The 25,596-nt window shown below is 57.2% G+C and overlaps 3 protein-coding genes across 8 annotated transcripts; 2 read left to right on the top strand and 1 right to left on the bottom strand.

Moving 5' to 3' along the window:
* Positions 1-77: 77 nt before the first annotated feature.
* Positions 78-10,281, top strand: PLIN1 (perilipin 1). 3 transcript variants are annotated; one of them, XM_040600692.1, is made up of 10 exons: positions 78-873; positions 2,237-3,523; positions 4,272-4,330; positions 5,692-5,890; positions 6,033-6,115; positions 6,468-6,750; positions 6,891-7,090; positions 7,636-7,785; positions 8,465-8,698; positions 9,198-10,281. In XM_040600692.1, exons 3-10 carry the CDS (start codon positions 4,286-4,288, stop codon positions 9,567-9,569), a joined length of 1,566 nt encoding a protein of 521 aa, XP_040456626.1. In that variant the 5' UTR covers positions 78-873; positions 2,237-3,523; positions 4,272-4,285; the 3' UTR covers positions 9,570-10,281. The 3 variants fall into 3 exon arrangements, with proteins under 3 accessions (XP_040456626.1, XP_040456624.1, XP_040456627.1); XM_040600690.1 differs by having other exon boundaries at positions 78-2,497; XM_040600693.1 differs by having other exon boundaries at positions 78-3,523; positions 6,468-6,720.
* On the bottom strand, positions 10,004-14,049 carry LOC121091247 (ras-related and estrogen-regulated growth inhibitor-like protein). 2 transcript variants are annotated; one of them, XM_040600694.1, is made up of 4 exons: positions 13,431-14,049; positions 12,961-13,014; positions 12,443-12,519; positions 10,004-10,804 (listed from the first exon to the last, which is right to left on the bottom strand). In XM_040600694.1, exons 1-4 carry the CDS (start codon positions 13,567-13,569, stop codon positions 10,004-10,006), a joined length of 1,071 nt encoding a protein of 356 aa, XP_040456628.1. In that variant the 5' UTR covers positions 13,570-14,049. The 2 variants fall into 2 exon arrangements, with proteins under 2 accessions (XP_040456628.1, XP_040456629.1); XM_040600695.1 differs by having other exon boundaries at positions 10,461-11,873.
* Positions 14,050-14,209: 160 nt separating this feature from the next.
* KIF7 (kinesin family member 7) lies at positions 14,210-24,756 on the top strand. Of its 3 annotated transcripts, none has more exons than XM_040600689.1 (18): positions 14,210-14,528; positions 15,605-15,805; positions 16,064-16,475; positions 17,223-17,754; positions 18,072-18,209; positions 18,355-18,582; positions 18,999-19,201; positions 19,495-19,601; positions 19,901-20,056; positions 20,388-20,590; positions 20,708-20,905; positions 21,162-21,287; positions 21,741-21,917; positions 22,216-22,431; positions 22,649-22,855; positions 23,242-23,440; positions 23,542-23,691; positions 23,895-24,756. In XM_040600689.1, exons 1-18 carry the CDS (start codon positions 14,225-14,227, stop codon positions 24,278-24,280), a joined length of 4,143 nt encoding a protein of 1,380 aa, XP_040456623.1. In that variant the 5' UTR covers positions 14,210-14,224; the 3' UTR covers positions 24,281-24,756. The 3 variants fall into 3 exon arrangements, with proteins under 3 accessions (XP_040456623.1, XP_040456622.1, XP_040456621.1); XM_040600688.1 differs by having other exon boundaries at positions 14,218-14,528; positions 19,026-19,201; XM_040600687.1 differs by having other exon boundaries at positions 14,218-14,528; positions 23,898-24,756.
* The last annotated feature ends 840 nt before the right edge of the window (positions 24,757-25,596 follow it).

Genomic DNA, 25,596 nt, shown 5'->3' with positions numbered 1-25,596 from the left:
TGTAACTTGGAAGATGGTGTAAAGAAATGCTGAAGGAGGAATCCTCCCTCCCATCTCTGAATTTTATGAAGGATGATACTGTTAAAGAGACATTGTCTATAGTTGCATTTGGGTTATAGAACTTTCCTTTTGCAATAGCAAGGTGGCAGCCAGATTTGCCTATAGCTGCACTGGGGTTATGGAGCTTTCCTTTTGCAGTAGTAAGGTGGCAGCCAGATTCATCAGACTAATTAACAATCCCCATCTCAGCTGCAAAAACATGAAGTAACTATATGAGTACCAGATAAAATATATGAAATGCCCTGAAACGTAGTGACATTTTGAGAATTGCCATCGGTTGCCCTTGAGTACCAGTAGTGAGAGCTGGAGCCTTCTGCCCAGCATAGGCAAAGCTACAGTGCAAGGAACGGGTACACCAGCATTTTAGTATCTTATAAACAGCTTTTCATTTGGCTGGATCATGGTGTCATAGGGCGAATCGCTGCAGCTGTTTAAAAACAAGTGCCTGTTCAGGGCAGGGAGTGAAGGGTAACATCTCCAGCTGAGATGGTGAGGGATGGAGCCAGGGTAACCATTAAAAACAAGCTTACTGTTGGCTCCTATCCCCCAGAGTAGGAGCCTTGCAAACTTGGAAGCTCTAAAATGTCAGTTCCTGAACAATGTATAAAGCATTGCATTCAGCAATGTTTTAGCAAGAGTTTCTGAATTACTGGTCTGATACACATTTCATAATGGAAACAGTTAACAGGAGAGTGGTCTGTGTGAGATGTGCGAAGTAGTTTTCTATTATATTTACAGGCAAGGCCTTCCTGGTGTTAAAACCATGCTTGGCGTGATATTTCAAGAAATACGTGAGCCATTCAGGATTCGCAGGTGAGCAGCAAGAACAGTCAGAGATCTAAACACCAGCGTCTCCAGGGAGGGGCCAAATGAACCAGTTCTGTAGAGGAAAGGTGGCTGGGGGAGGGTATGAGAAGCCTTCAAGTGTTCAGAAGGTTGTCTGCCAAGAGGAAGGCAATAAATCAGTCTCTAAAACCATCCAGGAGGTAATACATTTATATTGCAGCAAAGGAGAATTAAATCACACTTTTTTTGAACTGTAAGTAAAATGAAAGACTAAATGGATTGCCCAGGAAGGGCAGTCCTTAAAAAGAAACCGGACAGAGATCTGCCGGCAGTGGTTTAGAGGGTGCTGATCCTCCCACAGAGCATGGAAATGAATTGGTTACCTTGCCAGCCCCCTTCCAGGCCTAAGTGCAAAGATTCCTTTCAGGTCTTTGGGGATCTGGCTCATCCCCTCACTGTGGTTTTTTGATGGATATGGAACAGACTGTGGAGACAAAGGTGTAAAACGGCTTCCAGCTCATCCAGTGAGCTCTAAATATTGCCTGGAGAAACACAGAAGGTATTTCTGGTGTGAGGTGAAGCGGAGGCGGGGTAGAAGCAATGGTACCTTTGCACTGCAGAGCCCAGGGCTGGCACAGCTTTTGCCTCAGAGGAAGGGGAGGGGATGAGCAAAGGCGTTAGTAGGGCAAAGGCTGTGTTGTCTGTTGATCCCAACTCTAGCCAAGGCAGAGAGAAGCTTGGCACGCACCCTGCACTTTTAGCAAGGCCAGTGGGGCTGGAAAAAGTGTCAATGCCAAGAGAGCAAACTTTTGGGCAAGCTGCTGCCCTTTGTCCCGTTGTCTGGATTGCAGTGACTCACCCCACCACCGAGCTGGAGACAGCCCAGGACACTCATATGCCTCTGTACCCAGCTAGCAAGGCAGGCCTGCAAGCTTTGCAGAGCTCTGGGGTGGAAGCAATCTCCAGGCTTTTTGGGGCGAAAGTGGGTATTTTCCTCCCACGCATGGCTTTCTCACATCCCTGGGCAGTCTCCCACCCCCATGTACAAGCAGCACAGCTGGGAGCCACAGAGTCGTGTTGGGTGCACACCTCTGTGTCCTGCACATGAGTGCCAGGCAGCTGCAGGTGTTCAAGGACTTGGCTCTGGTGCTTGGGCTTCCCGTGATGCCGAGATGCATGCCAAGGGTCTCCCTGCCTCGTGCCAGGTGGTCCATGACACACAGCAGCCTTGTGTCAGCAGGCTGCTTGGGTGGGTCGTCTGCACTGAGCCCCTTGGTTATTGCTGTGTCCTCTGGCATTTTTCTTTCCATCATGTTGTCCTTGTCTTATCAGTGTGGCTTGTCTGTGATCTCTGTAGTCAATAACCAGAACCTATCATGTCTCCATACAGGTGGTGTCTTCTTTCTTCTCAATCAATACTGCAAATGGATTTGTTAATTACGACGTGAGTTGGCAGAGTGCCTCCCGTGCACCAAGGCAGGCTGGCCACGAAACAGCTGCAGTAGTGAGAGCATTGCTAGCAGGTCAAGGGGAGTAGTTGTTCCTCTCTGTGAAGCACTTGTGAGGTCACATTTGGGGAGCCATGTCCTGTTTTGGCCCCACCAGCACGGGAGAGATCTTGACTAGAGTCCAGCAGAGGATCGTGGAGAGGGTAAGACATTTAGGCGCATGGAGCACGTGCCATACCAGCGCAGACGGGAGCACAGACCTTGCTCAGAGGAGCACAGAGCAAGGATAAGAGGTGGCAGGCACAAATTGCAACAGAGAAACTTCCAACTGGACATAAGGAAAAAAATAGTTTACTGTGAGTACGGTTAGCACAGGAATTTGGCTCCAGAGAGATGGGAATCTCACCCTTGGAGATTTTCAGGACTGGACATAACCTTGAACAGCCTGATCTAGCTTCAAGGGTAGTCCTGTTCTGAGCAAGAGTTGGATGAGGTGACTTACAGAGATTACTTCCAACCTGATTTTTTCCTCCATTTCTGTCTACTCCAGATGCCTAGAGCTTTCATAATGAAGTGTCTGCCCTGACCCTCAGCTAAAAGCCTCCTTACCAAAACCCTCCATGAATTCTCCTAGAAATTGTAGAGAAATCTGGCCAAACCAGATTGGTTTATGCAGGATGTGACACCCACATCTGCCTTCTGCTCCTTGTGCTTAGTAAACTCTCCTGGGGAGAAACTATGTTCTTAGTCTGTGTTGTGTTTCCCAGCATGATAGGGTCCTGTTCCACCACGGGGCATAACAGGCTACAGAAATACAGGAAGGTTTTAATTTCTTAGGAAATACTGCCTGACTCTTCACCTTCTCCCTGGCTGCTCATGATCTGTTGCTTTTGAAGTGGTGATGTCCAAGGGCACTTCTTTTCATCTTCTCTTCATGGAGGGGCGTTAAACCCTGGTGCATCCCAGCTGTGCTGCAGCTTCTGGGCTTTGAGGGGAGGACAACAAAGGGGATTTTCTGCCATCATCTGTTCCGAATTACGGTGGCTTCAGGGAGCTCTTTGGCCAGTTTCCACCACAACCCGCCAGCTCCCAAACCCGTGCAACTGGGAGGTGGGGCCTCGTGGTGGTAGGGGCCAGGGCACGGTGCATCACTCTCAGAGGACCCGGGTGAAGGGACCGTGCAGCCACCATCCTCTGCTCCTGCTCTGCTGGGGACGGGCTGCCCCTCGGTGAGTAGCCTGTCTCCACCGGGTGCTCGGGGGACAGCTTCAGCGGGACCGGCAGGGTGAGAGCAGGGATCACCCGCTCTCCCTAAATCTCCTGAATTTCATCTGCTGCTAAGAAAAGGGAGTCTGTGCTGGGAGCTAGGGTTGTGCTTTCAGCTGTTACCCAGCTGGGAGCAGTGGAGACGGGTGTTTTGCGGTGCTTTTGTCACCCGCATCAAGCTGGGGCTGTGCAGGGATGGGTGCTGGCATTGTGAGCAGCAGAGCTGCAGGACAGATGTGCAGGAGGGAGATGCTGACCGCAGCTGGGCAGCTCACCATGTCCCTGCCCGCAGCTCCTCTCTCTGCTCCTGTCCTATCGTCTTACCCCTCCCCTGCCTGCATCTCAGCCTGGCCCTCGCCCACGTCCATTAACATCCTGGTTGCTCTGAGTTTGCTTTACAGCTCTGTCGGTGCCCTTTATCCTGCCTTGTACGGTAGCTCCTCCAGACTAGATGCCTCAACTAATTTTGTGGATCTTTGGGTGTTAAGACACACTAGCAGAGGAGGGCTGTGTGGAGTCACTGGTTTTACAGCTTAACTGGTAAAAAGTCAAGCGTTAGGCACTGACACATCCGTTACACCCATGGGAGGTGCATGTCTCAGCCCAGCTCCCAGCCCCACTGTGCTTAGGGGGTGCAGGCGTGAGCTGGGGGAGGCCAAGCCCAGCTCTGCCTTTACAGCGGGGTCTGCAGCTCCCAGCTTTGCTTTACAGGTGGATGCATCACGATGACAGCGAAGAAGAATCAAACTGTGCAGAATGGAAGTAACAAGGTGGGTGTGGGAAGGGGGAGAGAGGGGAGGGCAGAGGTTTGCCAAGGGCGCCAGGTGGTGCATACCGACACTGCCAGATGAATACAAGCCACATCTCACACTGTCCCTCATGCTATATACAGCATATATAACCCCTGTTATCTTTATATGGATCTTTACCTGCAATAATATAGAGCATCATCAAAGGGAAAGGATAAAACCTTTCACTTGCTTGAAATTAAATAGTTCAGAATCAAGTTAACTCTGAGCTGATGCGAGACCTTGGTGAAACCAGCTGGCAGTGCCTGTCCTCCTGTCCTTTGTCTGTGTCCCTACAGTGGACCCCAGACCTCAAGCAGTCATGCTGCTTGGATGCAATGCTGCTCTGAACAGCTGGAGCCCCTGGGATTGCTGAACTGCGGGATTTGTGAGAGGGCTGGCTCCACGTCAAGCCAAAATTAGCACAGTGTAGCACAAAACAATACAGTTTTTCTCAAACATGCAAATTCACAGTCTGGTCATGGTTACAAGCGGGACATGAAGCCAAACTTGCCTCTCACCCACTGGTGATCAGAGGAAAGCTCAGCTTTGCCTTTTGTTCTGTCCTGTGCAGCCCTCATGGCTGCTGTGGTGAGACAATGCTCCCTTCGGTCCTCCCCTGGAGCTGCAACATCTCCCTCAGTTGTCCCATCTCACCAGCTGGGTACCAGGCAAGAGCAGCAGCTGGAGCACAGGCTCATCCTGCTTGCCCAGCTTTGAGGGACCTACCTCCAGCCATGCTCTGGCACTGGCAGTGCACACAGGTGTCGGCTGTGCTGGTTTATACTGGTATCCCACATTGCCTGTGCTAGCAGGGTGTGGGGGTGCGGTGCCTTGCTGCCTCGAAGAGCTCTGGTGCCCTTTTCTTACAGCAGTGGCTCCTACCAAAGCCCTGTGTGCCCTCAGGGACAGACTTGTTCCTCTCCCCCTCTTTTTGAGGTCCATATGCCTTATTTGCCACGGTGGTGACAAGACAGACAGGATGGAGGTGCCACATAGGCACTGGCCAGTGCTGGTCCAAGGATAGGAGCAAGGGCTGGGTCAGATAGAAGGAGCAGGGTAGAAAGCCAGAGGGACCACCTGGACAGTTGGGCTTGGGAGGCGGGGGGAGTGGGGACCATCACCGACACTGCCTGTGGTGTCCATGCTCCTTCTGCGGCAGCAGCCAGCGTGCTTGTCCATGGCTGTGCCATACACAACGTAACTGGGAGACCCTCAGTGAGGGTTGAGAAATGCCCTCCTCCTCCAACGTGAGCTGCGGTCCTCTGCCACCAAGATGTGGTCAAGAGGGCATTCTTCAGGGAAGAGCTGTTGGCTGACTGATGCCCATCTGCCATGCATAGGAGAATGTACTGCAGAGGGTCCTGCAGCTGCCGGTGGTGAGCTCGACCTGCGAAAGCCTCCAGCGGACCTACGCCAGCACCAAGGAGGCCCACCCGCTCGTGGCCTCAGTGTGTGAGGTCTATGAGCGGGGTGTGCAGGGTGCCAGCGCCTTGGCCATGTGGAGCGTGGAGCCCGTGGTGCGCAGGCTGGAGCCTCAGTGTGAGTCCATCCACGGGGGGGAACACGGCAGGGGGGAGCCCACCAGAGCCTCCCTTGGTGGGACAGCACTGGCACTAGCATGAGCCTAGCACAGCCCAGGTGCTTTTCTTACCAACCCACCCCCTGCTTTTGCCCAAGGCAGTCGCTGTGGCCAACAATCTGGCTTGCCGGGGCTTGGACCACCTGGAGGAGAAGATCCCTGCCCTCCAGTACCCCGTTGATAAGGTCAGTCACAGTCAGGACATTCTGAGACACCCCCCGACCCCTCTGCAGAGCCCACATCTCTGGTCTTGTTTCTGGATGGTGATGGGCTACTGGGGGAGAAACAAGGCAGCACCTCCAAGCAAGGGCTCTTCCAGGGTTCCTGCAGCCCAGGGGATGGTTGGGGTGCTCCCAAATATAGGTCAACAGTGTCCTATGTCCCATCCCTGCCAGCTACCTTCAGCCCAGGCTCAAGAGAGCTGTTATGCTCCTCCTGGGGCTGTCTACTTGCATAGCTGCCATGGGTTCCTGTGGTCCCTCTGGCTGTCCCATGCCACCCCAAGCACACCAGCAGGGCTGTTCTCTCTGCCCACAGCTCGCATCTGAACTAAAGGGCACCATCTCCTCCCCCCTCCAAAGTGCCAAAAGCACCATTGGCAACTCCATGGATAAGATCATGGAGCTGGCGGCCGAGGGCTACGAGGTCACCAAGAACACAGTGGAAACGACAGCAAGGTACACGAGGAGGAACTCAGTGAGCCAGATGGCAGCCGCAGGGGTCGACACGGCCCTGGGAGGGCTGGAGAAGCTGATGGAGTACCTGCTGCCAGAGGAGGATGAAGAAGCAGGTAGTCCTGGTACCCAAATCCCCTCATCTGGTAAGGGCTGGATGTACCTGGGGTGACACCTCACTCATGGGGTGCAAGTGGCAGGAGAAAAACACTGGATTTTGGTGTAGGGATGCCTAGAAGGGTCATCCTGCCAGGACATAAACCTTCCACTGCTCTCCTGCCTTTAGACCAGAAGCCCAAAGAGACACGTGAGTCAGCAGCAAAGGTCTCCCAGCAGCAGACCAGTGCTCCCAGTGCTCCCAGCACCCTGGGCCGGATCAGCGCCTTGGTTAGCACCGTCTCCCACCGTGCTTACCAGCAAACCACCCAAAGCCTCCAGCATGCCAAAGCCAAGGGGCAGGAGCTGGCCACCTGGATCCCTGTCTTGGTGAGTGCCAAACCCACCTGCCAGGTTCCTCCTCCCCCATACCCTTTTTGGGGCTGATTCTGCTTTCGGCTGAGACATTTCAAGCTCCTCGGAGCACGTCCGAGGGCAGGCTGGTGGGCACTGCTGTTTCCCCCACTCAGCAAGATGAGCCGAGGGCTGGTGTTCCCACAGCACGTTCACACACAACTTTCTACCATATTAGTGGGACAAGTTATTTTTAGCTGGCTCCCAATGTATACTGTTGATTTATGGCCTTGCCACAACATCCTTCCTAAAGCAAAAAGCGCCTGCAGAGGCTCAGAGAGGATGAGGAGAAGGAGGCACCTCTCCTCTTCCACCCAGCGCTGCGGCAGGAACCCCTTCCCTGGCCTATGCCAAAATCCTGGACCTCCCGGCTGCCCTCCGGATTTCTTCTGGCATGCATCAATGAACCCCTCTGCTCCCTGTGCACCCCAGGGACCCTGTGAAATCCTCAGGCTAAGCAGGATGGGGCGGATGGGACCTGCCAGCTCCCCCCAAACAGTGGCTTTTTGTTCCTCTTCCAGGGCAGCCTGGCCAAGCCGAGTGTACCTGCAGCGCCGCGGGTCCACGGTGATGGGCAGAGCACTGCGGGTGGCTGGCTGAGCCAGCGGCAGAGCAAGGTGCCAGAGCAGAAGCAGGAGAAGGTGGGGAAGAAAGATGACCACACCAAGGAGGTACAGAGAAAAGGGGAGCAGTGAGCCAGGGGTGCCCCAAAGCATCCTCCTGCCCATGGGCCACGTGGGGGATGTTCCCCCCATAGCTGTGGGGGTCAGGCCCTCATCCCCACTCAACCCTGAATTTCAACCTGGAGGAGGCAAGGGGAAGTTGGCAGGGGGCATCCCCAGCAGCCCCCTTCCCTAATGCCCCAAAGCTGCAGGCTGTGGGCAGCCCCTGAGCTGGACAGGGTCACCCTGGCTTGTATATTCAAGACTCCTTTGCTGCTGTGGGGTGTCAGCACCGAGCTTCCTACCGAGCCCTTGAACACCCCCGAAAAATCTCCCTTCGCGGTCCCAGCAGCGAGGGGCAGTGTGAGCCGGGGGTCTGGGAACAGTCCCCAGCAGCAGCTCCGCTGGGACGTGGGGACGGGAAGCAGCAGGTTGGGGTCACTGCCCTTCGCCTCTGCCTGCAGCGGAAGCACAGCCCAGGGCAGAGGGTCTCCAGGGGCCTGGGCAGGGGGGGCAGTGGAAGCGACAAGGAGTGACTCTGCTGCAAAGGGCTGTGGTGGCTTTTGCAAAGCAGCGAGCTGAAAGCACTCTGGCTGTGAGCTGCAGGGGGGATGGGGAGCCCAGGTCCACCCATGTCCTACCTGGAGCAGCTGCTGGGGCCAGCGGCTGAGCTGGTTTCTCTTGACAGGCAGGGGACAACCCTGGGCTGGTGGGCAGCGTGGCTCACAACCTGCAAACCGCCTGTGCCTCCGGCATCTCCAGCGTGAAGAAGGTTCCAGCCGTGGCCTGGGATGCAGCAGAGGGGTTGATCCTTTTCACCCCCCGCAGGCTGTCCAAGGCCATGGAGACAGTGGATGCTCTCGGGGGGACCCTCGTCAGTGCCCCCAAGCATCTGCTGGGCACCCTGTACAGCTACGTGCCGGTGAGTTTATCCCCAGCCAGGTCCCGTCCATCTCCAGCGAGCCTCATTTTCTCCAATCATGAGCACCCCGTAGCTCCAGGCAGGAGGTACCAGAGCGGGGAAATGGGGTGCTTTCAGGACACCTCAGTCTCACCCTCCTCCTGAGCATCCCCCAAGCCATGACAGTGTGTTTCCCCCGACAGAACCAGCAGGTTGGCTGGTGATGGCACCTTCACACCGTTCATGCCCAAGCCAGGCTGTGACCACAAATTCCTGGGAAGGTGAAAGTTCAGGCTGAGACCATGTCCCCTCTCCTTTCCCCCACCCTGCTGCTCCCCTGGGACCATCTCTCCACTGCAGGTGCCTGGGCTGCACCCACCCACTCTCCTCCACTGTGGACCCTTCTGGGTGCAAATTTGCTTGTCCTGAGGTCCCCCCAGTTCTGAGGGGGCTGTGTGGCACAGGGAGAGCAGGGCTGGCAGGCAGGTTCAGCCTGGCTGGGTGCTCACCCGTCTCTCAGCTCCGCAGGCAGTCAGTGAAGGCAGAGGAGCCAGCCGTGGGCAGCAAGCCCAGCCCGGAGACAGAGCAGAAGGAGGAGGACACCAAGCCTGCCCCCCCCTCCGCTGAGGAGAAATCCCAGCTGAGGGGTGACTGGCGGCTGTACCGTGGCCATCACCCCCTCTCCTTCCTGGGGCTCGAGGACCCCCTGTTCCTGCGGCACAACCTCTACCGCAGCCCTGCCTTCGAGCCTGAGTGCCCCCTCCCACGGAAATCTGCCTTTGCCCCCTACAACAGGCGGGTGAGCGAGGGCTCCTACCGCTTCAGCCCCGAGGCCATGTACAGCCGGGCTTACTACACCAACCTCTACGCTCCTGCCTTCAAGAAGGACTGAACCGGTGGGGAGGACGATCGCAACCTGGCCCCACTGTAATCCCCCGCCCTCAGCACGCTTTGCCCAGCCCCCCCCCCCCCCCCCCCAGCTGCCCGCATGCACCCCTGTAGCGGGACAGGAGCTCAAAGTGGTAGACATGCCGTGGGATGTCATCTTCTGCAGTGTATTGGGGCTAGGATGGGGGAATAAAGGCAGCCAAAAGCCCTGTCGGTGGAAGGAGAAGGTAGGGGGAGGTGGGACCAGAGGGATGAAGGAGATCCGGAAAGTAGTGAGACCAGAAAAGAGAAAAAGGGACCAGCCAGGCCTGGCACTGGGCTACCCTGGTCCCTGTGGAGCATACGGTGCGGACCTTAGATGGACTATATGTGGAGAACAGCACTGAGACAAAGCAGGGAGGACAGCAAAGCCATCATGTTTGCATCACCACAGCAAGCCTAGTTCCCCAGTGGCAGGGCCCATCCCTGGCCACAGAATGTTCTTCTGTGAAGGAGCCAAAGGTCCCCACGGACCAGCAGGACACATGGGTAGGAAAGCCCCCTAGGCACCCACACCCAGCTGGTGGCGGGATGGATGGTGGGGTCAGGAAGACCAGTGAGAACAGGTGGAGCTCCTGGAGCCCCTCTCTCCCGCAGGACCGCCTCGCTTCCCACAACACCTTGTTGTATCTGCTGCAATAATAAACCTTCCCGAGCTGCTCTGCTCAGCTGCTTTATGAGAGCGAGCCACCAAAACGAGGGAGCGGAGTGGGGTGAGTCACCCAACCCAGGGCTGAGGGAGCAGGTACGGGAAACGCATCGCTGGGTCGCTGCTGCAGCAACGGTGGGTACTCGTGCCCAGCACAGTACATGTCTCTTCCCATGCCCCAAGTACAAATTCACAGCCCCAAGGAGCTGGGGGCCTCCTGCCAAATACAATTTATTGCATTTCCAGAAGAACACGGCAGAGAAATCAGTGTCCGTACTGCACACACAAGCCCTTTCCCAGGCATACAAGGGGGAGGGTTTGGGGAGAGGCAGGGAAAAACTTCCCAGCAGCAGCAGCAGAGTTCGGCTACGAGCCCGGCAGCCCCTTCCCCACCTCCTTTCCTCCCCGGGGACAGGCAGCCTTACAGATGGAGCGGCTTGGGAAGGCGCACGGTGCGATCCCTGTCCTGGGAATGAGCCACGCGTCTGTTTTTTCCCAGGCACAGTCTGTACGGTGCTTGCACAAGGGGAACGGCTGCAGTTGCTGGGAGGCTGTGGGAGAGAAGACCACAAGCAGGGGAGTTCAAAAGCAAAACGGGTGGGATGGGAAGCGTCAGCCCTCCCTGAGGTCCTCTGGGGTCGGCCAGTGCTCTGGGCTCTGGAACACCGACATGGTGATGCACAGTTGGGAACTGCCAGTGGCTCCCCAGTGGAGAAACTGCACCTTGCCAGTTCATGGGGGCTCCAGGGGTTATCAGAGGAAGACCCTGATGCGCGTTAATAAGGATCCCAGGGTAGAGGCAGGGGGACAGGGAGCCACGTGGCTGTGCAGCAGCGTGTCCTCACTGCTCACCAACAGCTCAGGCAGCTCCTGCTGAAGAAGCTGGGGATGATGCTGCCTGGAGCTGCAGCAAAATCACCTGGTGGTTTCCAGCATCAGAAGACGGAAGGAGAAAGCAGGAGGTACCTAAAAAGCTGGTACAGCAGAGTGGAAACTCTGCCCCATCACAGAGCCAAGAGGAAGGCACTACAGTCCTCAGCTGCACTGGCTGCACATGGCAGGACACCCAGACTGACATTAGGAGGACAGCAAGGAACCCATCATACTTATGGAAACACACCATCTCCATGGGCATCCGGGGGGAGGCTGGGTCCAGCTGGGTAGCACAGAGAGAAGCAACACTCACGCTGTAGCTCAGAGGGAGTCTGTTCGCTTACGGGCAAACACAGATGACACGGTCTTGACGATGCCGCGGATCCCTGTACCCTTTTTCAGTGCCAGTTTGGTGTCAGGGATGCGCTTGGCCAGTCCATGGAAGACCATGAGGGCCCCATGATAAGCCTCGGCTGCAGAGACCTCGTAGAAACCACAGTCTAAAGAGAGGGCCAGGAGCCGACCCTCCTCACTGGACACCACCCGTCGGTGGTGCAGGTCCCGTTTGTTGCCCACAATGATGATGGGCACCTTCTCCTGGCTCTGCCCCTCCTTGGTGGCCTTGATGAACTGGATTTTAGGGGACAGGATGTTGAAGCTGGCACGGTCACAGATGCTGTAGACCAGGACAAAGCTGTCTGCCCACTGGATTCGCTTCTCCTCTGAGGAGCCCTCCTCTGCCTGTTCCTGGGGTATGAGAAAAGGAAAGGTCTTTTATCCTACTCCCTCCCTCCCTCCCTCCCTCCCTCCCTCCATGCCTGCCTCCTAGCACAGGGTGCAGCAATCCGGAGCCCATTGGGACAGGGACAGATAGCAAGCAGCAAAAGGAAAGAAAGAGGAGTACTGAGGAAGGCAGCCCAACCTCACCTAAGAGACACAACTCAGGCTTCAGCATCATTGTCCTCACCTTATCACCCAGCCACTGTATCGTAGGTGATAACAACGTGGGGACCTCAGAGTGGCAAGTCCACTTCGTTAGCGCAGTCCTGTGCTCAGCCTGGGCTGGTAATGTTAGTGCTCCAGCTCTAATGTCCTCAGCCAGAGGACCGTGGGCTACGGTGACTATTGCTACCCTGCCAGTGACGCTGCTGCTCTGTGCTCTGCAGGCAAGAAGGGTTTGGTTGCCTACACACCATCTGACACGAGAACTCTGCTCAGCTGGAGCTCCCTGCCTGTGGTTCCTTATAGTCAACTTTTAGTAGAGGGTTTTTTTGTCCCTGGGGTGAAAGCAGGTGACAGGAGTGGAGCCCTCTCACCTGGGAATTAGGGACATCCCAGATGTGGAAGAGAATCTCTCGACCATCCACAGTCAGGTTGTGGCTGTAGATGAATTCTGGAAAAAAAAAAAAAAAAGAAAAAAAAAAGTAATCTTCATAGACCCAAGAGATAGCTCCCTCAACCCTGGTCTTCTCTTCATGGGGACAAGCCTGTCACATCCACCCTGGCAGACCATGCTCCTCAAGGCAAGGTCCAGCAACAACCACAGGGAGCATGGTGGCCCTCACAGTTGTGACTGCCCCAGCCTGCCTCCACCCCAGCCCCACCGGTGCCACCAGCTGCCACTCAGGACCTTCTGCACCCCAGAGAAGCAGTTGTGGAGCAAGAGATGGGTCGCTGAACAGATACACTCATCGAGCCCCTCAGGAGCTGGCAAAGGCTCTGGAGAAGAGCAGGAGTGGACGCGACGCAGTGAAACGCAGCGGGCAGGAGCAGGCGCGCCTCCTGCACCCGTCGCTCACGGAACTGGCCGGGCTCTGGCCTGGCACTCACTCACCCATGTCTCCGTACTCCCCGATAAAGCGCCGGGTCAGGAAACGCACGGTCAGAGCTGCAGAAGGAAGGATGGAGATCACCAGAATAGCCCTAAACCTGACGGATTTTTCTTTTTACGTGCAGAGCAGAGTCAGGCACCGTTACCCTGCACACTCGCACCAGCAGGAACGACCTCTGGTCTCTCCCCAGCCACAATGACAGCCCGTCTGCGGGCAGAGCTCGAACCGGGCCATCAGCAAACCGCAGCGTAGCAGAGCCCACCTTCCCGCACGGCTCGCCCGCTGCCTGCACGGCTGTGCCCGGCCTCCCACCCGACGGCTCGGCATCATCCCACCGGCTCGCTGCGGGGCAGCTCCCCGCATGCTGCTGCAGCGCCGGCTGCTCGGTTTGGTTCGGGGTTTTTTTTGCCGGGGAAAAGGACACAAACAGGTCTCCCCGCCCGGGGACCCCCCGCTCCCCGCCGGTTCTTACCCGATTTCCCCACGCTGTCCGCCCCCATCACCAGGACGTTCGCCTCCGCCCGGAGCGCGGCGGGGCCGGGCGGCTCGGCGAGGGCCGGGTGCCCGGGGGTGAAGCTGGCGCTGCGGCGCAACGGCAGCCGGAGCCCCATCGCAGCCGCGGTGCTGCCCCGCCGCCGGCGTGTGCGGCGCCTCCCGGCGCGGCCGAGGAGCCAGCGCTTCCCACGGCGCCCGGGGGACCGGCGGGGCCATGCCCCCCCCCCAGCCCCAGGGGCGGCGCAGCGGGAGCTGCGGGCGGCCGGATGAAGAACTTTTGTTATGGCTCAGACGCGGCTGCCTGCGCCAGCGCCGTCCCGGGGGGCTGCCCACGCCCGCACCCCCGGCGCGCTGGCCCTCGGGGGGGGACGCAGCCCCTCGCCCCGCTCTCCGCGGTGGCCGTGGGAGCGCCTGCGAGCGGCGGGGCGGCTGGAGCGCCCCACGCGTGGCGCAGCGGCTCAGGGGCGGCCGAGCATCCTCTGGCGGGCGACGGAGCGGTGTGCCCGGGCGACGGAGCGGTGTCCCGCGAGGGACGAAGCGCCCCCCAGGGACGGGGCGCCCCGCGAGCAGCCTACCCCTTGCCCCCGCACCGCCCACGCGTGTCACCCCCACGCCACCGCAGCCCCCCCCCGCCCGCTCCCCCGGGGCGGTGCGCACCGTCCCGCCCCGAGCCCGAGCCCGACCCCCGGGGGCGGCGGCGCCGGGCGGAGCCCCTGACGCCATCGCGGCGCGCCGGGCCGGGCCCATCCCGCTCCCCGCGGCGGCCCCGCCATGGCGGCGGAGGGGGCGGCCGTGCGGGTGGCGGTGCGGGTGCGGCCGCTGCTGCCCCGGGAGGCGCTGCGGGGGCACCGGCCCTGCCTGCGGGGCGACGCCGCCACCGGCGAGGTGGCGCTGGGCCGCCGCCGCCGCTTCCGCTTCGCCGCCGTGCTGCCCGAGGCGGCGGGGCAGGCGGCCGTCTACCGGGCCTGCGTCCAGCCGCTGCTGCGGGCCTTCTTCCGCGGCTTCAACGCCACCGTCTTCGCCTACGGGCAGACCGGCTCCGGCAAGACGTACACCATCGGGGAGGCCAGCGTCGGTGAGTGGCGGTGGGACCGGCAGCACCGTGCCCGCCCGACGGCGCTGTCCCCGACGGCACCGCCTCCTCCCCCCCCCCCCACGGCGCCCCACGGCCACCGGCCCCGCCGCCCCTCCCGGCCCCCCGCCCTCACCGGTGCCGCCGGCCCCGCTTTGCTCTCTGCGCCCACACCCGCCGGCATCACCGCCCGCCAGCCCCGCCGCCTCCCACCACCCGCTCGGAGCTCGCAGCGGGTGGCGTTGCCCCTCTGGCACCGCACGACGAGCCTGGCCAGGAGGTGGTGGCGACCTGCCTAGGGCACCGCTGCCTTCTGCTGCCTTGGATCTACCAGATCTGTCCTGAAATAAGCCCGAAGGGGGGCCGTGGGGGGTTGCGGGGGCACATCCTCTTAGTTTGTTTATTTGAAGGGGACTGGGAAGGAGGAGGCTTTTCCCTCCTTTAACTGCTGGTTTGATGGCGTTATGGTGTCTTACAGAGGGCATGCTCTAAATGTTTGGGGCAGCCTTCATTAATTGCATAGCTTGTAAGCACTAAATTGTTTCCATGCTTTCCATCTACCTCTGTATTCAGTTTCCCAGTTCGGCCTGGCATTGCCCCTTTGCACGACTGTTGGAGACAAAAACAAAACAATTTAAAATTTAGAAAGCAGAGTGCTGTGGCCAGGTACAAGCAGGCTGCAAAGACAATAAGAAAAAAGTACTTTTCGGAGCTTGGAAAGGTTGTGAAGCCACACTGCCTTTGACGGGCAGCACGCTGTAGCAGCAGGCAATGTGTTTGCTACCTGCTGAAACACTAATGTGCCTTTTCCTTCTTGAGGAAGGGCTGGAACCAAGCAGTGTCACTGGAGTCCAGCACAGCAATGGGACAGGATTTGCCCCAAGGTCCTGTGGTTTAGAAATACTCCCAGGGATATTTAATCCGGGCTGCAAGGGCTGAGCTGTGGGAGGGTTTGTGAGGCTGCTCCTTTCCAGCTGACGTGTGCTGCAGGCAGGCTCCTGCCCGTGGCTCTGACCCCAGCCAGCACAGGCTGCCCACGTGTTCCCTGCTCCCCGTGACCACGTGCATCTCTCTGCCAGCTTCCATCAATGAAGACGAGCAGGGCATCATCCCACGAGCCATGGCTGAGACTTTCAAGCTTATTGATGAGAATGACCTGATTGACTACACGGTCCGAGTGTCCTACCTGGAAGTGTACAAGGAGGAGTTTCGGGACTTACTGCAGGCAGATACAGCCAGCAAAGACATCCAGATCCGGGAGGATGACAAGGGGAATGTCGGTATGTATGGCTCTGTGTGGGCTCCCTTTTCTCCCATGCCTCAGGCCAGAGCTGGGTTATCTATCCCTGAAGGCAGGGCTAGTCCTCCATCCCTCTCCTGCAGCAGATTGCTGTTCTTAGTAGTCCAGTTTGGTTTTGGCGTGGAAACCAGAATGTGTGTGGCACGGGATGGTCAGGGCGGTGGCACCAGGCTGTGCAGAGGAGCTGCATCCTCAGGCAGCCTGTCCCTCCCAGTCACAGCTCCATTTGCTGTTGCAGTGCTCTGCGGTGTGAAGGAGTCAGAAGTGGAAGGGCTGGACGAGGTGCTGAGCCTGCTGGAGATGGGGAACACAGCCAAGCACACGGGAGCTACCCACGTCAACAGGCAGTCGAGCCGCTCGCACACCATCTTCACGGTGACCATGGAACAGCGGCGTGGGGCTGGCCGCCTCCCCCTGCACCACCACCCCTCCTCTGTCCCTGCCTCAGGCCAGGTCCTGGTTTCCAAGTTTCACTTTGTGGACCTGGCAGGCTCAGAACGAATTGTGAAGACGGGAAACACAGGGGAGAGGCTGAAGGAGAGTATCCAGATCAACAGTGGCCTCCTGGCCTTAGGCAATGTCATCAGCGCCTTGGGAGACCCTCGGAGGAAGAGCAGCCACATCCCCTACAGGGACTCCAAAATCACCAGGTACAGATTGGGATTGGGACCCCCAGGTCTCACGGGCTCGTGGCCCAGCAGGAGGGATGTGATGCTGCTCCCTGCCTTTCCCGCGCCCAGCCTGCCAGGTTTGGCGGCAGAGTCCCCCAGCTAGCTGAGAGGAGCCTGCAGGGCCGGGTGTCCCTTCTGCTCTCACACCAGGGCTCTCGGACCAACTGCTTGGTGGTACGGGGCCAGCTGACCCGCAGTGCCTCACGGCAGCTTGCAGGTCCGCCCGCTGTGCAGGTTTTCACGTAGGGAAGCTTGAGGAGCAATGAGGCCAGGACAGAAATGACGGTGCGGTGCTGCAGAAGGCGAGGCTTGCATAAGTCATGCTGCCGGAGCTGAGATGGGGTATTACCATGGGTTATCCTGCCCTTCCTGCCTGGCAGTGAATCAAAAAGGCTTCCAGTAGGCTGGTTTGATGGTCTGCAGTTAGTTTTTAGCTCGAGCAGGCAGTCTTGGCAATCTCCAGCAGGTTTCAGCACAGCACATGCCTAGCAGTGATGGCACAGTTGGGGGGCTCCCAGCCTCGGGAATTACTTGGATGGAAACTTGTCACAGTGCAGACTGGTATTCCTCTGCTTAATGATTCTGCTCACTAGTGAGTGACTCACCAGTGCCAAACCGGCCACAGAGCAAGAATATTGTTTTCCTTGGGCTTAGCCTCTGGAAAGGGTCGGAAGTTCCTGCATTATTTTGTATTTGAGCTATTTTAATCACTGTGCTCTTCCCTAGGATCCTGAAAGACTCTCTGGGAGGGAATGCCCAGACTGTGATGATAGCCTGTGTCAGCCCATCCTCCTCCGACTTCGATGAGAGCCTCAACACGCTGAATTATGCCAACCGGGCTCAAAACATCCAGAACAAGGCCGTGGTGAACTGCCGCAAGGAGACGGAGCACATTGAAGAGCTTCACCTGCAAATAAAGAAGCTGCAGAAGGCGCTGGAACAGCGGCACCGCTCCGAGACCCGTATCATCAACCGCTCAGCCACCACCAAACGATGCGTGCCGGAGCCCACGGCTCGGCTGCTGGCTGAGTGCGCGCATTACCGCACCTGCACCGATGCTGCGTACCGGCTGCTGATGGAGCTGCAGGAGGACAGCAACCTGACGGTGGAGCAGATCCTGCGGGTTAAGGAGTGGCTGTGCGCGGTGGAGAGCGAGAGGAGTGAGCTGACCTCGGCCGGGCTGGATAGCGGTATCGAGAGCACCTCCGCAGAGGAGCAGAGCCTCGAGGCACAAGGCTCAAAGCTGGCAAGAGCCCAGGTAATGGCTTGGGGTGTTGCAGCTCTGAGGTTGGGTTCATCTGATGGCCACTGAAGGCAGCAACCTCAGCACGGCGTGGTGGAAGGGGTCAGGAAAGGGAGAGGAGAAGCAACCTGGCCAAGAGGCCAAAGGGAGGCAGAAAGACATGGTCCTCCCAAGCAGGCAGGGGGAAGGTGGATTCAGCTGTGGCTGAGAGATTTATTTCACAGGAAAAATCTGGATCTGCAGAGCTGCTGTGCCCTTGCAGAGTCCAGCATGGGAAGGGAAGGACAAAGGTGGATGCTGATGCTGCCTGTCTTCTATTTTGGGGGGGACAGGTGAACACTGAGAAGAGGTGTGAGCCCATCAAAGATGAGCAGGTGGCTAAACTGCAGAGGCAAGTGGAGCGCCTGGAAGAGGAGAACCGTGATTTCCTGGCTGCCCTGGAGGATGCCATGGAGCAGTATAAGCTGCAGGTATTTTTGGGCTCTGCTCTCTTTGTAGGGACCTGCCCTACTCCTCTCCTTCCGCCCCCACAGAGCGCAGCCCAGCTTTTGGGTTCCTCTGCAGCACATCTGGGATCCACGTGTACATAACCACATTTTTCTCATTGCTTCCTAGAGCGACAAACTGCGGGAGCAGCAGGATAAGATCTCTGAGCTGCACGTGCGCCTTGAGATGGCAATGCCAAACCTGTGTGTGCCAGGGCTGCTGGAAAACCTTCACTTGGTGACTGCTGGCCAGAGACCTCACACAGCCCCGCTGGACGCTGCCCCGTCCCATGGCCTCAGTGGGGTTCCCTCGGGGCTCCTTCCCGCTGAGCAGAGTGGAAGAGCCCGTTGCAGGAAGGTGAGGGCACAAGGCTGTGTCATTGAGGAACTGCTGCCTTTTCACTTGGGTGCCCTCCGGCAGAGGAACTGCTTTTTCCCCGCTGTTGAACATGACCCTTGTCAGAGGTGTAGTCCACAGGAGTGTTCACTGTTCACAACCAAAGTGTTTCACAGCTCTGGCAAAAGCAGCCCAGCTTCAAAACTGAGGCTTTTACTTTGATGTTGTGGGCAGGTCCCAGATTTGCTCAGCAGCAGCAGCAGAAGGCAGGAGGGCAGGCAGCTGGGTCTAGCAATGCACCAGTTCTCCTGAAAATACACTCAACTCCATTTTGTTGCTTTTCTTTGTGTCTAGTAGCGATGCCCAGCTGAGAGCTGCTTTTTCTAACACCAGCTCTCATGCAGTATGTCTCCTCTCTTTCCAATTCTCTGCTCCAGCATCTTGACAGCAACCCCTCCTTCCAGGAGGAGGACCTGGCCAGCTGGCACCTGAACCATGCGCAGTGCCCGACTGGCAATCCAGAGGTCAGAGACACGGTGCTGAGGAGGGAGCTTAGCCAGGACTTGGAGAAGCCATCAGAGCTGTCCTCAGGAGAGGAGGAGGAGGAGTGGGAACAGAAACGGTCCCTGTTGCAGCGCCGGTGAGTTGAGGCTGTCCTAGCACTGTGCAGTGTCCCAGCAGTCACATGGCCTGGCTGTCCCACCTCCGCAGCTCAGCTCTTGCATAGGATGTAGAAGCAGATGCTGCCTTTGGGGTCAGCGATTCTGCCGAGACAGCTGCCTGCCCGCTGGGGAGCTAATTACCATCCTTCCTGACCACAGCTAACTGTTTCTGTCTCCTGAAGCCTGTGGATCGTGAGGGTCCTTATGGGAACAGCTCTAGCAGTGCCCAGACCCAACCAGACCTAACTGATTAATGTACTGCTCCTTCTAGAAATGGGATCCAAAGCTGGAGCAAGAAGGACATCTGCAAGTTGAAGGAGGAGCCGAGTGGAGACAATGCTCACTCGATTCAGGAGGAGCAACTGGAGCTGTCAAAAGGCAAGTGGCACCCATAGGTTGTCGGACAGTCTTCCTCGGGTTGGCAGTGCTTTGTTGGATGCTGTTGGTGTCCCATGTGGATGAGCCTGGAGGACAGAAGTGGAGCAGATAGCAGCCTAGCTGCTTCTGTTAAGGAGAGACTTGAACTGCTGGGGTCTGGCAAGAGCTGCCTGTTGTGGTAGAAGCTGCAGGTGACTGGGCAATGATGTGCCAGGTCTTGGCTACAGCTCTGATATCAGGTTATCCTGTCACCCAGCTGCTAAGACAGGACCTTCCTTCCCTGGGAATCTGTATTGCAGAGGTCTGTAGGAAGCGGGAGCCAGTGCTTGGTCCCTGGGAGCGCCTGCCAGGGAAGGACTCGGAGTGGAGGCTGGTGCAAGCACAGCAGAAGATCCGGGAGCTGGCGATCAACATCCGCATGAAGGAGGAGCTGATCACGGAGCTCATTAAGACAGGTGCGGAGCTGCTGGCAGGAATATGGACCCACTCCCCATGAAATCTCTTAGTCATGATGCTTGGTCTTTACTCCAGTCCTCACCTTCTCTCCCTGCATTGCTGGTGCTCGCCCCTTCTCCTGTAGGCAGCAGGGCCCTGTTTCTCCATCCCTCTGGCTGACCGAGACCCTTCCCATTGGTTTCTCCCTTCCCTGGAGTAGCCGAGGGAAAGGGAGCATACACTGTCTGTAGGCAAAAATACTTGGGGAGAGAGGAAAGTTCCGTCCCTCGGCAGGATCCTGGCTGCAAGGGAAGGGGGGCTGGAGGTCATGGTGCAGGGGGTGTGTTGCAGGCAAGGACGCCCAGGCTCTGAACAGGCAGTACTGCCAGAAGATCGGCGAGCTGGAGCAGGAGGCAGAGCAGGTGCGGGCAGAGCTGAGTGACAGCCAGAAGCAGCTCCAGGAGCTGGAGGGCAAAGAGACGTGGGACCCCGGGGAGAAGCACAAGCTGCAGGAGTACCGCACACGTGTGGCGGCTGCGCAGAGCAAGGCACGGGTGAGTGGGAAGGGCTCTGTCCACCCGGCGAGGTGGGAATGGGGCAGAGCTGGGGGCATCTCTGCAAGGGGCACAGGGGAAAGGCCGAGCCCAAGGGCAGCTTTCACCCTCTGGCAGGTTCTGTGCAAAAAGAAGCAGGCGACGGAGAGGCTGGTGTCCCTCTCAGCCCAGAGCGAGAAACGGGTGCAGGAGCTGGAGAGGAACATTCAGCTGATGCGGCGGCAGCAGGGCCAGCTGCAGCGCCGGCTGCGGGAGGAGAGTGAGCAGAAACGGCGGCTGGAGATGGAGGTGAATAAGCGGCAGCACCGAGTCAAGGTAGGAATGGGCAGGAGCAGCTGTGCTACTGCGGTGTTTGCAAGGGTGATGATGGGTGGGCTCTGCAAGCTGCTAGGCAGGCCAGGTAGCTCTGCTGGGGTCTGTGGTTGTCTCGGAGAGCATGGGGTGATGGAAAGAGGATTTTTTTAAGAGTATCCAAAGAGCTAGCAGAGAACATAACCTGTCCCTCAGCCTCTGGCTGCAGGGCAAACAGCTTCCACCCCTTCGATGCTCACAGCTGCTCTTTCCTATGCAGGAGCTGGAACTGAAGCATGAGCAGCACCAGAAAATCCTGCGCATCAAAACAGAGGAAATTGCAGCTTTCCAGAGGAAGCGGCGGAGTGGCAGCAACGGCTCCGTGATCAGCCTGGAGCAGCAGCAGGTACAGACAAAGCGAGCCTGCCTCTTTTCTGCTCAAAGGGGACTGCTTGGCAGGGGAGATCAGGAAGCAGGGACCTCAGCTGGGGATGGGACAGAGCCCATCCTGCCCTTGAGGAGGACAGTCCATAAAGTCACTTGTATCTAGTAGCTAGCCCAGGATCTTTTCTAAATCCTGGCATCAGTAAAGAAGCTATGAAACCTTGTCTGTTAGCAGAAGGGTGCTGGGAGTTGTGGCCCCCCAAGGACTCCTTGGCAGCTGGGAGTTAAGCTTAGCTCTGCCTGTTGGAGGAGCTGGAAGCATAAAACCGGTGAAGTCTGGGCTATAGGGCTTGGCAGAGATGGAATCGAGACTCTAGCTCTGGTCTGAACCCTACTGCTCTTTAGTCTAGCAGTGCTGGGCATTGCTGCTGCGATCTGCATGCGTGCACATACCCTTTGCCTCTCCCTCCATCAGAAAATTGAGGAACAGAAGAAGTGGCTGGACATGGAGATGGATAAAGTTCTCGAGCAACGCCGGGCCCTGGATGAGCTAGAAGATGAGCTGAGGAAGCGGGAAGCTATTGTGGCCAAAAAGGAAGCCCTGCTGCAGGAGAAGAACGGCCTGGAGAGCAAGCGACTGCGCTCCAGCCAGGTGGGACAGGAGTGTGACGCCTCACTCAAGCCCTTGCTTGATTTCCAGCAGAGGCCGGAGGCTGGAAGGCCTGGGTGCCATCCTGGGTCTGGCAGAGGGTTGCAGGCCAGAATGAGGTGGTGTTGGATAGGAAATCTGCCGGTACAGAAGAGCCTGCTTGTGCTGTGCCTCTGAGCTAGCTGGTTTGATAGCCCTCAGCTTATGGGGGGGGTTCACTTGACCTATGGAGGGGAGTAGAAGGGAGCTGAGGGCCTGGCTTGGCTTTAGAGCAGATCCCCTTGAGCATCTTCTGCTGCAGGCTCTGACAGATGACATAGTGCGTGTGTCCAGCCGCCTGGAGCACCTAGAAAAGGAGCTGACTGAGAAGAACGGGCAGTTGCGTCACGGCAGTGCCCATGACCAGCAGCAGATCCGCCACGAGATCAACAACCTGCGCCAGGAGAAGGACCAGCTGCTCAAACAGAGGTTGGAGCTCGACAACAAGCTGCGTCACGGCACCCTGCTGTCCCCAGAGGTACCTCTTCTCGGGCTGGGCTGCGCTGCTTGCAAGTGCATGAGGTAGTACGAAGTAAAGACCTGAGCATGGGGTCGTTAGTGGATGCTCCCCCACGCCCTCAGGCTGTGCGTAGCCCAACTTCTTGAGATGATGCTGAGATGACAAGGGGAGGTTAGGGCAGAGTGAGGCAGGGCGAACCGTTTGCTCCCTGGTAACTGCAGCTCTGCCCTGGCAGGAAGAACGGATCTTGTTCCAGCTGGACGAGGCAATCGAGGCCCTGGATGCAGCCATCGAGTACAAGAATGAGTCTATCACATGCAGGCAACGAGTCCTGCGGGCCTCAGCCAGCCTGCTGTCCCAGTGTGAGATGAACCTCATGGCCAAGCTCAGCTACCTCTCCTCCTCCGAGACCCGCGCTCTGCTCTGCAAATACTTTGACAAGGTGAGAGACAGCTGCCCTCTGTGCTGGTGGGAGCTGTAGTACCTGACCAACCTTGTCTTCCTCAGTTTCAAGCTTCCTCCCTGTCGCCTGCTGTACTTTTGCCCTGTAAAGTCAGGGCACAAAGCCACAGCACCCTGATCCCCACCTGCCCCAACACCTGGGAGAGGGGCTTAACTAGTCACAGGATGCGTGGATCCCCACAGTGGCTCTGCCACATCATTGCAGCCACAGTTTGCTCTTCCCTCCACGAGACAGCTGCGACATCCCAGAATACTAACCTCTGTACACTGTACCAAAAAACTAACTTGATCAGGCTCGGTGGGGCGGGAAATCTTCCTGGGCTCTGAAGTTGCTGAGGCGTTCCTTGCTTTTGGGGCCCTGGCCAGGTGGTGACACTGCGAGAGGATCAGCACAGGCAACACATTGCCTTCTCGGAGCTGGAGATGCAGCTGGAGGAGCAGCAGCAGCTGGTGTACTGGCTGGAGGCAGCCGTGGAACGTCAGCGCCTGGAGATGGACCGCCAGCTCACCCTGCAGCAGAAGGAGCATGAGCAGAACATGCAGTTACTGCTCCAGCAGAGCCGTGGTAACCCCCCCAGCTCCTGAAACGGGCACCAGTGGCACTGTGTTCGCCTTCCGCAGGCTTGCAGCTTGAAATGGCCTGGTTGTTTGGTTTTTTTTTTGCAGAGCACATGGATGAGGGGCTGGCCAGCAGCAAGCTGCAGTATGAGGCCAGGATTCAGGTGCTGGAAAAGGAGCTGAGCCATTATATGTGGGCAAACCAGGAGCTGAACCAGAGGCTGAGTAACATGAACCTCCATCCTGGACAGACCAAAGGTGAGAGGAAACTGCTGTTCCTACCAAATTAAAATGAAGGGAATTTAAATTCCTTTCCCTGGCAATGAGAGCTTGGAGCGGAGTCAGGAGCAGTGCGGGTGGAGGTCATTGCTAGCCTTCAGCAAGTGCTCTACGGGCACTGATTTTGATGAGAAAAGCAGAGATCCTGGTACTCATCTCCCTGTACCCCCAATCTTTCCTAGCAGGGATGGAGAGAGGCATTCACGGGGCTGGGGACAGAGCTGCCCCTGCCCTCGGGACCTGTGAGGAATCCAGCCTTGGGGAGCAGCCCATGCCTCAGGCCGTCCCTGAAGAAAGCCATCGGGTCAGGGATGAGAACAGGGACCTGGTGCATGCCCCTTTGCCATCGACATGGAGGCGTTCCTCCCTGCCCAACGACAGCCCCGGGGACCTTCGGCAGAGGGATCCGGAGCACTTGCTGAGAGCGGGGCAGCCTCACGAGGTGCACCCACCACGGAGCCTGGCTCCTGCCTCCAAGCCCCGCCGGGAGCTGCGCAGAGCCAGCCTGAACGTGACCGCCGTGCCTTACCACCCAGCGATGATAGATGTGAGGAAAAACCCACTCTAGACACAGGCTTAACGCTTAACCTGGCCGAGGGTGGGCAGGAGCAGATGTTACTGATGTGAGTTAAGAGCCTTCCTGCCCTTCAAGCCAGCCTGGATACAAACCTGTTACATTTCAGAGGCCTGAGGAAGGAAAAGACACTTTTCCTAAGGGCAGTAAACATGTAAGGTGTGGAACCACCAGCCCGTGTTCTCCACGTTGCTGCCAGTGCAGACAGCACTGACTAGACACCTTTCCTCCTGCACCATCAACAGATTAAACACTGGGAAGTGGGAGATACCTTCCACCCTGGCCTCTAACACTAAAAACTTGTTTACAGTTTGGAAACCTCTGCTTCAGGGCTTGCTCAGCCCTAGCACCTGCAAGGGAGATGCTCTGCAGTCCTGCAGAACTTGTACATAGATTTTTGAAATAACATTGTTTTTTTACATTTCTTATTGTAACTTTTCTAATAAAGAACAGTGAGTTTTACGAAGCAATCACTTGTCAGAGATCTAGTGGGCACTTGCTCTGGGTATGTAGTTTTACTTAAACCTCACTGCATGGGAAATCAGCTGCTGTCACAGCGTTGCCTTAATGTTTAAATATCTGCTTTTGAAGTGCTCACGGCTGGAGCTGGTAGGCTTCCTACATTATGCTGCTGCAGGAAAAGCATCTCCAGCCAGCAGCAGAATTGTCTGGAGCATCCAGGATAAAAGTAACTGGTTATATTTTTCTGTTGCAGCCTCTAAGCTGCTTTAAGCAGTGTTTTTTGTATTCTTGGGAAAACTTTGAGTCTGGATGTAAGGGAGATTAAATACAGTGCTGGAACTTAACACTGACACCATCCACCTCAGGAAGGGGGACACAATTTTAATGCTGACAGCAAGAAGCAAAAGCCGAGGTGCCTGCTTTAAAAAGGGCTGTGGGGGAAAACAGCAGCTTGGCTACCTGACCCCAAAAAGCAGAGCACTGCTTCAGCCTGAAGTCACAAGCATAGCTACAACAACCACCACTGGAGAACAACACACACCAAGTTAAAAGCCAGCATCTGAAGCAGGAACCACCTTCTGATCTTCCTCTTACATACTTGACCTTGCCTGTAGGGTTGTGGCTTTGAGGGGGTGACTTTACAGAGGGCTCTGGGGTGGCTGAGCTGCACAAATTTTTTTATGTTTTCAATAGCAGAAAATAAAGAAAAAAGGTCTTCACTAGGGAAAAGAAGAATCCATCCTACTTGGAAGTCAGTAGTAGTCTTGGAGCTCCATGCCTGTGTTTCAATCGACATCCCTGATGTAGGTACACCTCTCCAACAAAACCATCACTGGTAAGCATGCCAT

The sequence above is a fragment of the Falco naumanni genome, chromosome 7, assembly GCF_017639655.2.
Source record: "Falco naumanni isolate bFalNau1 chromosome 7, bFalNau1.pat, whole genome shotgun sequence".
Taxonomy (NCBI): Eukaryota; Metazoa; Chordata; class Aves; order Falconiformes; family Falconidae; genus Falco; species Falco naumanni.
The sequence above is the reverse complement of the archived record's forward strand: the minus strand, read 5'-3'. Positions and strand labels throughout refer to the sequence as shown.